The sequence below is a fragment of the Aotus nancymaae genome, unplaced genomic scaffold (assembly GCF_030222135.1).
Source record: "Aotus nancymaae isolate 86718 unplaced genomic scaffold, 86718_ANA_hifiasm-v0.15.2.pri h1tg000046l, whole genome shotgun sequence".
In the NCBI taxonomy this organism is placed as follows: Eukaryota; Metazoa; Chordata; class Mammalia; order Primates; family Aotidae; genus Aotus; species Aotus nancymaae.
Window position 1 is genome coordinate 6,879,159 of NW_026988460.1, and position 18,125 is coordinate 6,897,283.

At 42.4% G+C, this 18,125-nt stretch overlaps 1 protein-coding gene across 1 annotated transcript in view; it reads left to right on the forward strand.

Moving 5' to 3' along the window:
* Window positions 1-18,125, forward strand: part of GXYLT2 (glucoside xylosyltransferase 2) — a 90,947-nt gene that overhangs the window by 25,942 nt on the left and 46,880 nt on the right. Inside the window, exon 3 of the mRNA XM_012474206.3 lies at window positions 10,651-10,782. Coding sequence (XP_012329629.3) covers window positions 10,651-10,782 — 132 coding nt within the window. The remainder of the gene's footprint in view (window positions 1-10,650; window positions 10,783-18,125) is intronic.

Sequence of the window (18,125 nt, forward strand, 5' to 3'; positions counted from 1 at the left end):
TGGCTCACGGCATACTCCACCTCCCAGATTCAAGAAATTCTCATGCCTCAGCCTTCCAAGTAGCTGGGACTACAAGCTGCACCACCACACCTGGCTAATTTTTGTATTTTTAGTAGAGACAGAGTTTCGTCATGTTGGCCAGGCTGGTCTCGAACTCCTAACCTCAAATGATCTGCCTGCCACAGCCTCCTAAAGTGCTAGGATTATAGGCATGAGTCACTGCACTCAGCACTGGCTAATATTTTATTTTTGGTAGAGATGGGGTCTCCCTGTGTTGCCCAGGCTAGTTTTGAACTCCGGGCTTAAGTGATCCTCCTGCCTTAGCCTCCCAAAGTACTGGGATTATAGGCACATGCCACCATGCCCAGCCTATTTGTGGTTTTATACCACTAAGTTTTGGGGTAATTTGTTATAAGGCAACAGTTAATATATTACATATACATATGTACATACATATACAAACATGTATGTATGTATAAAATACAATATGCCAAATGTAATGCTGTGTGACATAAAAAGGTTACAGCTTCTACCTGGCTTTTTTTTTTTTGAGACAGAGTCTTGCAGTGTCACCTGGGCTGGAGTGCAATGGCGTGCTCTTGGCTCACTGCAACCTCTGCCTCCCTAGTTCATGCAGTTCTCCTGCCTCAGCCTCCTGAGTAGCTGGGATTACAGGTGCACACCACCACATGGCTAATTTTTTTTTTTTGAGACGGAGTTTCGCTCTTGTTACCCAGGCCGGAGTGCAATGGCGCAATCTCGGCTCACTGCAACCTCCGCCTCCTGGGTTCAGGCAATTCTCCTGCCTCAGCCTTCTTAGTAGCTGGGATTACAGGCACGCGCCACCATGCCCAGCTAATTTTTTATATTTTTAGTAGAGACAGGGTTTCACCATGTTGACCAGGATGGTCTCGATCTCTTGACCTCATGATCCACCTGCCTCGGCCTCCCAAAGTGCTGGGATTACAGGTGTGAGCCACCGCGCCCGGCCGCTAATTTTTTGTATTTTTAGTAGAGATGGGGTTTCACGATGTTGGCCAGACTGGTCTCGAACTGACTTCGTGATCTGCCTGCCTCAGCCTCCCCAAGTGCTAGGATTACGGGAGTGAGCCACCTTGCCTGGCCCTGCCTGGCTCTTTGTGGGGATGCCTGCCCCTGCAAAGAACTGAGGCCTCCAGCCAACAGCCATCCTCGCCATCTAGACACGTGAGTGAACACAGTTTTGGAAGATTCCAGCTGCCAGCCTTCAAGACTTTCAGCTGAGGCCCCAGACACTGGAGCAGAGTCAACCTGCCCTCCTGTGCCTTGTCTGAATTCCTGATCCATGAAATCTGTGAGCATAATAAATGATTATTTTATGACAGTAAGTTTTGGAGTAATTTTTTTATGAGCCATAGGAACTGGAACATTATAAATTAGGAGCTAAATTGTATGGGAAAATTATTGCAGATACTTGTGAAGTTGTGCTAGCTGTTGCGTTGTCTGGATGACTTTATACCTTTGATGGTTCATTTCCTCAGGTTTTTATTAAACCAGTGAAGCTCATCTAATGAAGGAAATTATGATAGGGTGTTAAAAACTAGGCAGGCGCTGGGCATGGTGGCTTATGGCTGTAATCCCAGCACTTCAGGAGGCCAAGGCCAGTGGATCACCTGAGGTCCAGAGTTTGAGATCAGCCTGGCCAATATGGCAAAACCCCATCTCTACTAAAAATATTAAAATTATCCAGGCGTGGTGGTGTACCCTTCTAGTCCCAGCTACTCTGGAGTCTGAGGCATGAGAATCACTTGAACCTGGGACGCGGAGGTTGCAGTGAGCCAAGATTATGCCTCTGCACTCCAGCCTGGGCGACAGAGCAAGACTCTCTCTCAAAAAATAAATAAATAAAAATAACTTTAAAAAAATCTAGGCAGGACATATACTACCATCACTTTCTTGTCCATGCAGGGATTATGTTACCAGTTTAGTTGCATACCACCTTTCCCTATGTAAGCCATAGAACTTCTCTCAGCCTTGGTTTGTCATCTGTGTCGTGGGGCAAATGATACCCTGCTTCTTGCAGATTGTGGGGGTGAGGGCAAATCAGATAAAGTATTTTTTTTAATCCCACGAAGATTCTTTGGAACATCTCCTATATGTTAGGCACTTGTTAGGTCTAAAGAAATAGTGGCTGGGCGCAGTGGCGCACACCTGTGATCCCAGCACTTTGGGAGGCTGAGGCAGGCAGATCACTAGGTCAAGAGATCGAGACCATCCTGGCTAACATGGTGAAACCCCATCTCTACTAAAAATACAAAAATTAGCCAGGCGTGGTGGTGCATGCCTGTAATCCAAGCTACTCAGAAGGCTGAGGCAGAAGAATTGCTTGAACCTGGGAGACGGACGTTGCAGTGAGCTGAGATGGCACCACTGCACTCCAGCTTAGGCAACAGGACAAGACTCTAAAAAAAAAAAGGAGAAATAGAGAGAGAAGGAGAGAGGTGGAGGGGGGAGGGAGGGAGAGAGGGGGGGAGAGAGAGAGAGAGAGAGAGAGAGAGAGAGAGAGAGAGAGAGAGAGAGAACAGAACAGCAGCTTTGGTTTCTGTCCAGCCACTGGCACAGGCTGAAGGGGTGGGCTCTGTCACCCTTCTCCAGGGCACTGTGGGCATACCCTGGGTTTTTCAGGATAACTTCTGGGAAGCTCAGTACCACATATTTTTACCTCAGGGTGAAAATAAAACAAAATGCCAGTTACCATCATGATTCCTCAGAAGGCTGCAGTATGGGCGAATTCTGTATTTAATTAGATTTTTTTAAGTTGCATATGTACAGGATGTCTGGTGGTATTTGCTGTCTACGTGGTAGATACTTAAGTACTTTAAAGTTTCATTTATTTTCATCATCTCCCAACAGAGAAGTGGGAGATGCCAGCCGATCGGTTTCCTAGCCTCTTCCGGCAGCTCGGGATGGGGCATGTGGTTGGGGTTTGGCTAAACTGAGCTCCTGCCCAACTCAGAATCAGGAAATAGTGGGACACACAAATAAGGAGGCTACTAGTCCATTCTGGTGGAAGGGGCAGCCAGTGAGTGAGTGAGTGTGTGTGTGTGTGTGTGTGTGTGTCTGTACATGCATCTGCATGTGTGTCTGCCTGTGTTTGGGGTTGGTGAGAAGGGGGCTGCCATGGGAAGAAGTGTCATCAGGAGCCTCCGGTGCCTGGAGTCAGTGGGGCAAACTGTGGCACTTGTGGTGACAGTGGCTAGGGTTTCCTCACCAGACTGGCTTGTGGTAGATTCTGAGTAACAGATGGACAACACACAGATGCCGCAGAGCCTGGGTCTGGTTCAGACCGGATCAGGGCATGGCCCCTGAGTCTGGTTCTCCAGCCCTTCCAGTGGTCTTATGAGCTACCCAATATCCTTTCATTACGTTCTTTTTGGCTTAAAGAGCCTGAATTGGGCCAGGCGCGATGGCTCATGCCTGTAATCCCAGCACTTTGGGAGGCTGAGGTGGGCTGAGGTCAGGAATTTGAGACCAGCCTGGCCAACATGGTGAAACCCCATCTCTACTAAAAATACAAAAATTAGCTGGGTGTGGTGGCACATGCCTGTAATCCCAGCTATTTAGGAAGCTGAGACACGAGAATCGCTTGAACCCAGGAGGTGGAGGTTGCATGAGCCAAGATGGCACCATTATACTCCAGCTTGGATGACAGACTGAGATTCCATCCTTAAAAAAAGACCCTGAGTTGGTTTTATTGTGGGCAACCTAGCATCCTGAGAGTAACACAAAGTAACTAAAAAAGGGTGAGGAGGGTTTTTTTTTTTTACTTTAAAGAATATAAAAGAGCAGCCAGGCGCGGTGGCTCACGCCTGTAATCCCAGCACTTTGGGAGGTGAGGCAGGCGGATCACAAGGTCAAGAGATCAAGAGCATCCTGACCAACATGGTGAAATTCCATCTCTACTAAAAAAAACAACAACAACAACAAAAATTAGCTGGGTGTGGTGACATGCGCCTGTAGTCCCAGCTACTCAGGAGGCTGAGGTGAAAGAATCACTTGAACCAGGAGGCAGAGGTTGCAGTGAGCCAAGATTGCACCACTGCACTCCAGCCTGGTGTCAGAATGAGACTCCATCTAAAAACAAAAAAACACCAAAGGGCTGCTTTTGAATAATACCACATGCTTTTAGAGGAAAGGGACTTTGCCTCTTCATTATTCATATTCATTTCCTTTTTTTCTTTTTTTGAGGATTTAGGAAAAATATCCCAGAGAAAGAGATAAGGTATTCTTCAGTAGTTTAAAGACATATACAATTGGAATTAGATTTCTTCCACGTTGTTCTGCAGGACAAAACAAGAAATGAGAAGGAGGTCTCGGGCAGCTGGTTCTAATTCCATGCAAGGAGCCCTTTTTAAAGGTATTGGAGGGGCTGGGCGCGGTGGCTCACACCTGTAATTCCAGCACTTTGAGAGGCCGAGGTGAGCAGATCACCTGAGGTTGGGAGTTTGAGACCAGCCTGGCCAACACAGCGAAACCCATCTCTATTAAAAATACAAAAATGAGCTGGGCTGTGGTGGTGCACGCGTGTAGTCCCAGCTACTCAGGAGGCTGAGGCAGGAGAATTGCTTGAACCTGGGAGGTGGATGTTGCAGTGAGCCAAGATTGTGCCACTGCACCCCAGCATGGGCGACAGAGGGAGACCCTGTTCCAAAAAAAAAAAAAAAAAAAAAGATATTGGGTTTCTCATTACTGGAGAAGCAAGCTGAGGCTGGCCTAGCACTTTCAGTGATATCCATGGAGGACTCGGGAAAGGGAAGGACTGCCATTGTGTGGTCTTTGTCTTACCTTCATGGTTATTATTAGAGGTTTCCTCCTTTTAGATGCATGGCCATTTGGCACCTCCCTGACTCCTCTGAAGTTGGATGTGATTGTGTGATTTGCTTTGGCCAATTAAATGTGGGTGATAGTGATGAGTGTCACTTTTAACATAAAATATGTCACTTCCTGGTAGAAACTTAAGATCTAGTGTGTGTTTTGTCACACTTCCTTCTCTTGCATCTGTGTTTGCTGATGTGAGTTGAGACGGAGCCTCCATGAGTTTGGCTCCTGAGTGAGAATATTGAGCACAGTTCCTTGCCAGTCTGAAGATGTAGCAGGAGCAAGAAACAAACTTAAGGAAACAAACAAACAAAAAAACTCTTAAAATAAACTTTTGGCAGGGTGCGTAGAGATGAGTTCTCGCTAAATTGCCCAGGCTGGTCCCTAACTCCTGGCCTCAAGTGATCCTCCCACCTTGACCTCTCAAAATGTTGGGTTTATAGATATGAGCTACCACACCTGGCCATAAACTCTTCATAACCCTAGTTTATGCTGACTGATGCAATTGAGTTTGTTTTTTTTTGGTTTTTGATTTTTTTTTTGGAGTTAGAGTTTTGCTCTGTCACCCAGGCTGGAGTGCAGTGGTGTGATCTCCACTTACTGCAACCTCCGCCCTCTGGGTTCAAGCACTTCTTGTGCCTGAGCCTCCTGAATAGCTGGGACTACAGGCGTGCACTACCACACCCAGCTAATTTTGTAGTTTTTGGTAGAGATAGTGGTTTCGCCATGTTGGCCAGGCTGGTCTCGAACTCCTGACCTCAGATGAGCCACCTCACCCAGCTGCAGTTGAGTTTTAATGGCTTGATTGTATCTCGTGTACTACTGTAAGCTGGCAAAACCCTTGTGATAGCAATGTAATGGATTTGAGGTCCTAAGAGTCTTCTGTTCTATAACATCTGTAGATGCTCAAAAATACAATATTTGTTATAACTTGAAAAGAATGAATGAAACTGCAAGAAAGGAGGAGTTACGTACTGAGGTAAAGGATGAAGTAGGCAGTTAGATTGACAAAGGTAGTTAAACCTTTCATAAGAGAGGATGCTAACAGTCAGAGTGGCAAGGATTTTTTTTTTTTTTTTTTGAGACAGGGTCTCTCATTGTCACCCAGGTTGGAGTATAGTGGCGCTATCACAGGTCACTGCAGCCTCAACCTCCCAGACTATTAGAGGATGCTAACAGTCAGAGCCAAGGGAACCAGTGGACTATGTGAATTTCCCATTCTTTTTCCAGGGCTGATTTGGGGCTGTTATGCAGTGGTATAATTGTACTGTATTTGTGCCCAACATTTGTGCCAGTGTTTATTCTGACTGGCCAGTACTGTTACACTGAGAGTTTATGCCTAGTGTCAGTTCTAATGGATCTGTGCAATTATACTGGGTAAATACTAGGTAATGCCTGGTGTGAGTTATCATTAGTCAGTGCCCTTCATAAATCAAATGTCAAATACTTTGTCACTCCTCTCCTCATTCAGAATTGTAAAGTATTTCCAATGATGTATTTTTAAAAAAATGTTTATATTCCAGCCTGGGCAACGTAGCAAAACTTTGTCTCAATAAAAAATAGAAAAATTAGCCAGGCATGATGGCATGTACCTGTGGTCCAGCTACTTGGGAGGCTAATGTGGGAGGATCACCTGACCCCAGGGAGGTCAAGGCTACAGTGGCATGATCGTGCCACTGTACTCCAGCCTGGGTGACAGAGTGAGACCCCCATCTCAAAAAAGAAAAGTTTCTATGGTTATATACACAATATATGTACATTGTAAAAACCAGTCAATTCATAAATAATAAATGGAAAAAACCTCAGTGCACTAATGCTCAGGGACAACAGTTTTGGTGTATGTTTGTAATACTTCTTTCCATTCCTTTTCTTTTCATATAACTATCAGAAATGGGATCTCTTTTATATCACTGATGCTTATGTTACCACATTTCCTCTAAAATGAGTTGACCAATGTTTCCTGGAAAACACCAGATAGTAACTATTTTAGGCTTTGCAGGCTGTATGGTCTCTATCCCAACTACTCAATGTGCTATTTTGTGTAGAGGCAGCCATAAACAGTATATAAACAAATGGGTGTGGTTGTGTTCTGGTAAAATTTTATTTATAGGCACTGAGATTTGAATTTCATATAATTGTCACAAAATATTATTCTTGTTTTGATTTTTTAAAACTATTTAAGAATGCCAAACCATTCTTGGCTTGTGTGCTCTTTGTGGCAGGCTAGATTTGGCTCTGGTACTACCATAATGTGCTGACTGACCCCAGTTCTATGACATTGTCACTAACGACTACATTGCATTCTGTTATGTAGATAGACCCTGGAGCTTACTTAACCATTCTCTTCTTTAGATTGTTTCCAATTTTTCACTGCTACAAACAACACTAAAACAAACAACCTTGAAATAAACAAGTGTCCACTTTTGAAACTTTTCCTTAGGAATAATTCTTAGAATTGTTGTAGCAATGGGAAGGGATTAACTCAAAAAAATTAAAAAGGGCCGGGCGCGGTCGCTCATGCCTGTAATCCTAGTACTTTGGGAGGCTAAGGCGGGCAGACTGAGCTCAGGAGTTTGAGACCAGCCTGGGAAACATGGTGAAACCCTGTCTCTGCTAACCATACAAAAAATTAGCTGGGTGTAGTGGTGTGCACCTATAATCCCAGCTACTTGAGAGGCTGAGGCACGAGAATTGCTTGAACCTGGGAGGCAGAGAGTGCAGCGAGCTGAGATCATGCCATTACGCTCCAGCTTGGGCAACAGAGTGAGACTCTGTCTCAAAAAAAAAAGAAGAAGATACACAGATGGCAAACAAGCATATGAAAAGATGTTCAATGTTATATGTGATTAGAGCATTGTAACTTAAGATAACAATGAGATGCCACTACATACCTACTTGAATGGCTAAAATCTTAGAACCCTGACAACACCAGATACTGGTGAGGATGTGGAGCAACAGGAACTCTCATTCATTGCTGATGAGAATGCCAAATCATGCAGTGACTTTGGAAGATGGTTTGGCAGTTTCTTAGAAAGCCGAATATAGGCTTACCATACAATCCAGGAATTGAACGCCTTCGTATTTACCCAAATGAGTTGAAAACCTACGTCCACATAAAAACCTGTACACAGATGTTTACAGCAACTATATTCACAATTTCACAAAACTAGAAGCAACCAAAATATCCTTCAGTAGGTGAACGGATAAATAAACTGTGATACATTCATACCATAGAATACAGTATTATTAAATGATTTTAAAAATGAGCTCTCGAGCCACAAAAAGACACGTAGGAGACCTAAATGCATATTGCTAAATGAAAGAATCCAGTCTGAAAAGGGAAAGTACTGTGTGATTCTAACTATATCACATTCTGGAAAAGGTAACATGAAGAGATTATAAAAAGATCAAAAATTGCTAAGAGTTCAGGTGAGAGAGGGTGGGAATGTTGAATAGTGGGAGCAGAGGATTTTTAGGGTAGTGACACTATTCTGTATGATACTGCAGTGATACATACATGATGTGCATTTGACAAAATCCATAGAAAGTGTATACAACAGAAAGAATTAACACTAATGTAAATGTGGACTTTGGTTAGTAATAGTGTATTGATACTGACTTATCAATTGTAAGAAATACACCACATGAATGCAAGATGTTAATAATGGGGAAACTGTAGGGTAGGCGGAAGAGAGATGGTATCTGGAAAATCTGTTTTCTGCTCAATTTGTCTTTGTTTTCATTGTTCTTGTTTTTATTTATTTATTTTTTTGAAAGGGAATCTTTGTTGCCCAGGCTGGAGTGCAGTGGCACGATCTTGGCTCACTGCAACCTCCACCTTCCGAGTTGATGTGATTCTTCTGCCGCAGCCTCCTGAGTAGCTGGGACTACAGGTGTGCACCACCATGCCTGGCTAATTTTTGTATTTTTAGTAGAGACAGTGTTTCACCATGTTGGTCAGGGTGGTCTCGAACTCCTGACCTCAAGTGATCCACCCACCTTGGCGTCTCAAAGTGCTGGGATTACAGGCATCAGCCACCACTCCCGGCCTTGTTTTTATTTTTATTTTTAAGAGGCAAGGTCTTGCTATGTTGCCGTGGCTGGTCTGAAATTCCTGGGTGTAAGCAGACCTCCTGCCTTGGCCTCCCAAAGTGTTAGGATTATAGGTGTGAGCCACCAACACCTGGCTGACTTTTCTGTAAACATTAAACTGCCCTAAAATCTAAAAGTGTATTTTTTAAATTTTGTTATAAAATTAATATATGCCAAGAAAGTACTATATACTCACTGTGAAAATTCTAAAGAATATGGAAATGTGGCCTGAGGAAATGAAACCACCACCACCAGCTGTAGAGCTGCCACTTTTAATAATTTGGTGCATATTCATCTAGATTTTTCTCTACATATAAAATATACATGCATATATATGGGGTTTTTTTTTTTTTTTGAGTCAAGTCTCACTCTGTCCCCTAGACTAGAGTGTAGCGGTGCCACCTCAGCTCACTGCAACCACCACATCCGCCTCCCAGTTCAAGTGATTCTCCTGCCTCAGCCTCCTGAGTAGCTGGGATTATAGACACCTGCCACCATGCTCAGCTGACTTTTGCATTTTTAGTAGAGATGGGGTTTCGCCGTGTCGGCCAGGCTGGTCTTGAACTCCTAACCTCAAGTGATCCAACCTCCTGGGCCTCCCAAAGTGCTGAGATTACAGGTGTGAGCCACCACGCCTGGCTTCATGCATATATTTTTTCCTGTAAGACAGTAGTGAAGAAATTTTTTAAAAAAATAACCATAATTTTTTTGCACTTTGCTTTACCCAAAACCCAACTCTATGTTAAAACCATTTTCCATGTCAGTTCATATCTACATAAGAGAATACAATGCAGTCATTAGTGACAATGATATAGAACTGAGGTCAGCAAACTATGGGAGCTAAATCCAGCCTGCCACAAATAACACAAAGGACATCTACTTTATTCTAAGTGTACATAATTCTATTTCTATTTTTTAATTGGATTATTGTTATTTGAGACACAGTCTTCTTCTGTCACTCAGCCTGGAGTGCAGTGGTGCAATCTTGGCTCACTGCAACTTCCACTTCCCTGGTTCAAGCAGTTCTCATGTCTCAGCCTCCCAAGTAGCTGGGACTATAGGCATGTGCCACCACACCTGCCTCATTTTTGTATTTTTTAGTAGAGACGGGGTTTTGCTGTGTTGGCAAGTCTGGTCTCGAACTTCTGGCCTGAAGAGATCCACCCGCCTCAGCTTCCCAAAGTGCTGAGATTACAGGGATGAGCCACCATGCCTGGTCCCTGTAACTGTACATTATGCTATTAGATAGTTCTATCATAATTAATTGTCCCAATTCCTTATCATTGGACATTTTGATTGTTCCCAAGTTTGCTGTGTTTTTTTCCTCCTTCTAAGCTGCTAAGTTCTCAAGTTTTGTTATTACAAACTTGGTTGTGGTGAGTGTCCTCGTACGTCTGTCTTTTGGGGTGCGTTTTTACCAGTTTCCAGATTGCCCTTTTGGAAGTTTGTTCAAATCTATCTCCCCTCTGCAGTTTCTCAACACCGTTGCCAACTGTGAATGTTATTTTTTAAAATCCTAGCAATTTTAATGGGAGAAAATGCTCTTTCATTTAGTGAACATTCACAGTGGTGATGAAGTTAGACTTTCTGTGTAAGTTAAGTTGCCTGAATAATTTCCATTTGACCCTCCAGAAGCTTTCCAGGTGTTTTCCATATTTCCTGGAGCCTAATCACCCTTCCCTTGCTGTCCATGTTTTTCAGTTACGACAGTGGCCTGACTCATATACGAAGAAGTTTGAGCACAGAATCTACTCCATCACATTTTCTGTTGGAAACCCTCAGGAGTGGAAGAAATTGTTCAAACCCTGTGCTGCCCAGAGACTCTTTCTTCCGGTAGGAACACTTGTTTTTAATAAGATGTAGCTTGCTCTTGGAAATAAGGTGAAATTAGCTGAGATGTGTGTAGAAACATTTAACTTAACAGCTGAAAATGTGTGTCTGTTGGATTCTGGAGCTGATGCTGTAAGTCTGCAGCATGTAGACAGGATCCCTGTGTTCTGGAGGTTGTCATAATCAAAGACTGAGGGACTATGAGCATTCAAATCCTGTCTTGGATCACTGGTCTTTGTGACTATGGCTCCATCATTTACTGGTTCCGTGAACCTCATTAAATCCCCCAACTTTACTAACTTCATTTTTATCCATAACCTTGGCACATAGCTGGCCCTCAATAAATATTAGCTTTGATTACTGTTATTTTTCTTATAACAGCCTTTATAAGAGGTTGAGGCTGCAGTGAGCCATGATAATACCACCACACTCCAGCCAACATGACAGTGAGACCCTGTCTCAAAAAAGTAAATAAATAAATAAAATAAGTAAGTTATTTCTCTTATTACTCTTATTTCTCTTACTAGTTATAGCCATGCTACGGTATCTTTCCAAAAAGGTCCAGAATTTTGGTTTAGTCTTTTAGCTTAATGAATTTTTTAATTGCATGTTTTTTTTTTCCTTTTTTAAAATCTCGAGGCCAGGCAAAGTGGCTCACACCTGTAATCCAAGTACTTTGGGAGGCCAAGGCAGGTGGATCACTTGAGCACAGGAGTTTGAGACCAGCCTGGGCAACATGGCAAAATCCCATCTCTACAAAAAAATACAAAAATTAGGCGGGGTGTGGTGGCTCATGCCTGTAATCTCAGCATTTTGGGAGGCTGAGGCGGTGGATCATCTGAAGTCAGGAATTCAAGACCAGCCTAGCCAACATGGTAAAACCCCATCTCTACTAAAAACACAAAAATTAGCCAGGCATGGTTGTGCGTGCCTATAATTCCAGCTACTCGGGAGGCTGAGGCAGGAGAATCGCTTGAACCCAGGATGCGGAGTTTGCAGTGAGCTGAGATCATGCCACTGTACTACAGCCTGGGCAAGAGCAAAACTCCATTTCGAAAAAAAAAAAATTTAGCTGGGCATGGTGGCTCATGCCTGTAGTCCCAGCTACTTGAGAGGCTGAGGTGGGAGGATCATCTGAGCCCAAGAGGTTGAGGCTGCAGTGAGCCATGATTGCACCACTACATTCCAGCCTATGTGACAGAGTGAGACCCTGTTTCAAAAAAGTAAATAAATAATTAAAATTTTAAAAATCAAATAATAATAAAAATAAAATCTTAAATAGAAAAAAGATATATCCAAAGTGAGAATAATATTGCACAGGGATGGCAACTTTGAGTTGTCAATTGCTGCCTTAATTTTTGTGAGGGATTCATGCCTTCAGTAGACATTTGTTGAGTGCCCATTAGGGTGCTGCGCCCTGGCTCAGTGATGGTGACGTGGTAATAAGACAGCCATGGTCCTGTTCCCTTGAAGCTTGAGTCTAGTAGGGCCTTGAACAAGTAATTAGAAGTATGACCGGTACTGAGAGGAGACAGTCTCATGGATGTATATAACATGGGATTCCACCCTGGTCTGAGAGAGATTATAGAAGGTTCTCTTGAGGCAGGGCAGTGGCATATTTTTTTGTAGAGATGGGGTCTTGCTATATTGCTCAGGCTGATTTTGAACTCCTGCACTTAAGTGATCCTCTCCCCTTGGCATCCCAAAGTAGTAGGAATACAGGCATGAGCCACCATGCCTGCCTAGCAGTGGCATTCATATACAGAGATATGAATAAAGGAGAAGTAAGGGTTACTAGGTGACAAGGTCCTGGGAGTCATGAGAGAAAAGAGGGTTCCAGGCAGACGGATCAGTAGATACAAAGGCCCTAAGGTGGGAAAGGCTGTGTTTAAGAAAATAAAAGAAGGTCACAGTAACCAAAAAATAGAAAGAGGAGAGTAAAGCAATCAGCAGAGATTGGAGCTTATAGAGCAAGCTCTATAAGCCATCTAGAAGTGTCTGGTCTTTGTCTTTTTTTTTTTTTAAAGAAACAAGGTCACTCTCTGTTGCCCATGCTGGAGTGCAGTGGTGCACTCCCAGTTCAGGGCTCAAGTGATCCTCCCACCTGAACCTCACAAGTAGCTGGGACTACAGGTATGAGCCACCATACCTAGCTAATTTTTTTTATTTTTCGTAGAGGAGATGTCTTGCTATGTTCCCAGCCTGGTCACATACTCCTGGGCTCAAGCGGACCTCCCATCTTGACCTCCCACAGTGCTGGAATTACAGACGTGAACCATACCACCCAACCATGTCTTTTTCTTAAGGGCAGTGGGAAGCAATTGGATGACTTTTTTACATGCAAGTGGCATGTTCTAACTTGTGTTTTAAAGAAGACACTCTGGTTTATGGCAGCATGGACACGGTTGGTGAGGCCATTTCACCAACTTGGCTTGGGCTTTGGTGGTTGCCTTAGAGATAGATAATGGACCTGCCTGAGACAGAATTTACCAGCCTTCATGATTGGCTCATTGTAACAGTTGAAGGGGGAGTGACATGAAAAGGATTTTACCAGGTTTGTTTTTTTTTTTTTTTACCTGAACAACTGCTAATGTTGATCCATTTGAAATTGCCAATATTCAATCATTAATGATCTACAAAAACGGTAATTTCTTATGACTTGACTTAAGAAATAAATGGCAGGATCATTTAGGGATGGAAAAGACAGGGAAAAGCAGTTTTGGTAAAGGGGCCGAATGAGTTTAATTTGGGTCAGTTTTTGATTTTGAGGTGCCTGAGGATATTCAAGCAGAAGGAATCTTCACATCTATTGGTCTAGAAACCCTAACTGGAGAGTAGCATTTCCTATGCAGAGACCTGAGAGCAGAAAAAACGCTGGATGAATTGTTGGCAGTGATCAGCTGCCCAAGCTCACTTGCTCATTACATCATCTATTTTTCACATGTCACAGACCTTTATACCTATGCTGAGATAGGATTAATCACATAAAAACTGGGGTAGGAAAAGACTCCCTCCAATTGACATGAAAACCTCTAACTTGGTGGTGTAAAAACTAATTACTATTTGAAGTGAGAGAAAATGTTAGGTTTCTGTTTCTTGTCTCCATTTTTTGCAAAATATAAGTGTTAGAAAACTAAAGATAATGTTGGGAAATCGTCTTCCCATTCTATCCAAACTATTAGCAACCCAATGGAACTACATTTGAATTTTTCTTGACCTTGAATTGTGACTTTATTACCACTATTAAGAAAACAAATTCACCACCTAATGGCTTTAATTCTTTCCCAGCTAAGTAAGTGCTTGGTTTCAAATAACAAGTGGGTGCTGGCATTCCTTATCTGCTTCTAATAATGGAAACTAGCCCTCTTTAAAAATAATAGAGAGATTGTGGTTAACAGGACATTTGCCTTTTCCCAGTTGTATATGATAGCAGCAGATTACGAACGTGGCATTTTTGTGCACTGGTGAGATGTATTGATCTTGAGGGTAATTTGAAATAAAGTCTAGGTCGTGTATTCCTTGGAATTCATCTGTATGAAACTATATCAGCTGTGCTGCCTCAACAGCACAGAGAAAATGGAGATCCTAAAGTCCAAACATTCTAGCAGGTAGGCAGCTGACTGAGGACCATGGTCCCACCCATTTTCCGAGAGGCTGTCATCTACCCAAAACTGCAGAACAGACCCTTTCTCAACTAAGATTTTATTGTCTGAATAATATCAGAGCGTAAGTCTTTGCAACTCAAGCCTATTACAGTCTTAAGTACAATTAGTTTGATTCAGATCCCACCAATTCTAACTTTATGAACTCCTAGAATCAGTTGACATGTACTCCTCTACTTCTGTGAATGATGGTCCTGTGGTGTGGGACCATTATTAATGCAAACTAAACTGCAGATGGTTTGATTAAGCATTCTAAAATGCATATTTCTTTCAGGTAATTCAGAAGCTGAAGATATTTAAAACAATATGCCAATTACAAATAAATCAAATTTGTTCATTAAAATTGATCCTGAATACTTTTCTCTTTTTTCTTAGTAAAGGCCAGAAAGCCTTTACATCAGTAAGAGTAACTGAGTTGTATGAATTCACATCACCTTTCCCCCAGTTAATTGGAAGTAGTGAGATTTTATAATAGATCTGTACATTTTGCTACACGCTGTGCCTGTTTAATTATGAAGACTTCTCTCCTCCATAACTGTGGTCCTGTGGGAATCCTAGAGATATGTAAAACATGACAGAGATCACTGGATTGCGGAACCAGTGGATTGCAAAGGCATTATCAGTAAGTGGTACCCAATGTGGTAATTTGACATAGGGTAAGGTTCTATTCATACCTTACCCAGGGAGAAATGTTTTTGTTTTTACTAAGTTTTAATAAGCTCCAAGGTTATAATAATGTCTGATGTCTTTTTTGCTCCAAACATTCACCATAGATATCCATATTTAAGGAAGGAGTTAGAAAGGGTCTCAATCTGTTGCCCAGGCTAGAGTGCAGTGGTGCAAATATGGATGACTGCAGCATCGACCTCCCAGGGTCAAGTGATCCTCCCACCTTAGCGTCCTGAGTAGCTGAGATTACAGGTACACATCACCATGCCCAGCTAATTTTTAAAATTTTTGTAGAGACATGAGTCTCACCATCTTGCCCAAGCTGGTCTTGAACTCCCGAGCTTAAGTGATCCTCCTTCCTTGGCCTCCTAAAGTGTTGGGATTACAGGTGTGAGCCACCGCGCCTGGCCAAATTAGTTATAGCTACAGCCAAGCACAGTGGCTCACACCTGTAATCCCAGCATTTTGGGAGGCTAAGGTGGGCAGATCACAACGTCAGGAGCTCAAGACAAGCCTGGCCAACATGGTGAAACCCCATCTCTACTAAAAATACAAAAATTAGCCGGACATGGTGGTGGGTACCTGTAATCCCAGCTACTCAGGAGGCTGACACAGGAGAATTGCTTGAACCCAGGAGGCAAAGGTTTCAGTGAGCCAAGATTGTGCCATTGCACTCCAGCCTGGGTGACAGGCTTCGTCTCAAAAAAAAAAAGGACTAGTGGGATTACAGGTGTGAGCCACCGTAACTGGCCAAATTAGTTATAGCTTTAACCTGTAAATGTATTCTGAAAGTTTTCTGACTCCCTGTTTCCAAGAAACTTGTCCCACTCCTTAATATTTCAAACGAGTACCATGCCAAATAAAGACAAATCTTAGATTACCTAGCTTTTAGATATTATATTGAAAACAACAACACATAATCTCTTTTTCACTTATGGCTTGTTAAAGAGGCCTGTAACAGGTCCCAATGTTTTGAAATCTGTATGCTTACTAGTGAGTTAGCTGTAGCCTAATGGAAAAGGGAGGCTTATCATACTTTTTAGAACTTTTTATAATTAAGGTCAGACCTCTATATTGTTATTAAAATTACATCTTAGTATTTGCAATTAACATTGAGACATACTTAGAACAAACCCTTTGGATATTAACAAATGTTGACAGACATATAGGAATATATTAAAAAATCCTTATTAAGGGGAACATCAATTAGAATCACCATAAATGATGTTTATACATTTCATCAAGCACCAAGAGGCCATAAATTATTTGGGTGAGATTAGCTACCAAAATGATTACATAAAATGACCCGAGACACCAATTTTGTTGAATAAGCTTTCCATAGTACTTATCATTTACTCACACGCCATTAAAAGTTTGACATTCAGGATATTAGCTACAACTCTTGGTTATGTGTGAGAGAAACTCAACTCCAACTAGGAAAGAAGGAAATTAATTTGTTGGCTTATCCAGCTGCAAAATCCAGACAGCAGGGCTGATTCTAAGTGCAGCTAGATCCAGAGGCTCACATAATGTCGTCAGGACTCTGTGTCTTTCTCTCTCAGTCACTTGCAAGTCTACTCCACAAGCATAACGATTGCTTGAAGCAGCTTGAAATCTAAATTCTAGCAGCTTAGCAACTACAGCAGAAAAAGAGCACGGCAAGGTAGCAACTTCCAAAATGGTGGCATGAGGAGCCCTGTGGAATTGCTCCCCAGTGAAACAAGCATAACTTGTGAAAATTATTTTTAAAATAACTAAATACTTTGGAAATTGTTCTAAGGACCTAGGCAAATGAAATAATGTTTATTCAAGAAAATCTACTACAACTTGGTAATAAGAGTGAGAATCTGTGACATTTGAACCGCAGCCTCCCTCCTTCCCCTTTCCAGTTCAGTTTGATAAAAATTCACCTTCAGGTAGTTCATTAAAGAACACAGGGATTCCTCTCTCTCCAGCTCCCAGTTGAGGAATATGATATCTCCTTGGGAGGCGCAAGCCGTCAGCATTTCTCATTGCTACTAGCTAGCTATGTGTTGCAGAGCCTAAATTCCATGCAGGTATGGCCTAGAGGCCAGGGTGTTTCTTAATTAAGAGGAGGCTTGCAGCTTCATGAGAACAGCAAGCTAAACCATAGGCCAGTTAACTTACAAGGGAGAGCCAGAGGAAAATGAAGGTAAAAAGTGCCCTTTTGGTGTTATAACAGACATCACAGATTGGCCTAAAAAATTCAGATGGGCCTGAATTTAATCGGCCTGAATTTAATCGGATCAGACTGTGGGGGCAGATTTGTGCTCCACTGAGGAAATAACTTCAAGAAAATCGTGAAAAAAAAATTAAAATGCTCTATTAGAAAATATTCACTTAATGCAAAATAAAGCAGAAAAGAAAGAATAGAGGAACAACAAAGATATGAAATATTTAGAAAACATAAAGTAAAATGGCAGATATAAATTCCACTATATAAATAATAGCGTTGAATGTGAATGGATTCAACAATCAAATAAAAAAAAAAAAAAGCAGAGTTGCAAGCCAGGTGTGGTGACTTAACGCCTATAATCCTAGCACTTTGGGAGGCCGAGGCAGGTGGATCACCTGAGGTCAGTAGTTTGAGACCAGCCTGGCCAACATGGTGAAACCTCATCTCTACTAAAAATGCAAAATTAGCCAGGTGTGGTGGTGTACACCTGTATTTCCAGCTACTCGGGAGGCTGAGGCAGAAGAATCACTTGAACCCGGGAAGCAGAGATTGCAGTGAGCCAAGATTGCGCCATTGCACTCCAGCCTGGGCAAAAAGGGTGAAACTCCATCTCAAAAAAAAATAAGGCAAAGTTGCAGTTATAGTTAATAAAGAATACAGTCCAACTGTGTGCTGTCTATAGGAGTTGGCTCATGCCTGTAGTTCTAGCTGAGGTGGGCAGATCACTTGAGCTCAGGAGTTCAAGACCAGCCTAGCCAACATGGTGAAACCTAATCTCTCCTAAAAATACAAAAATTAGCTGGGTGAGTGGCATGCAC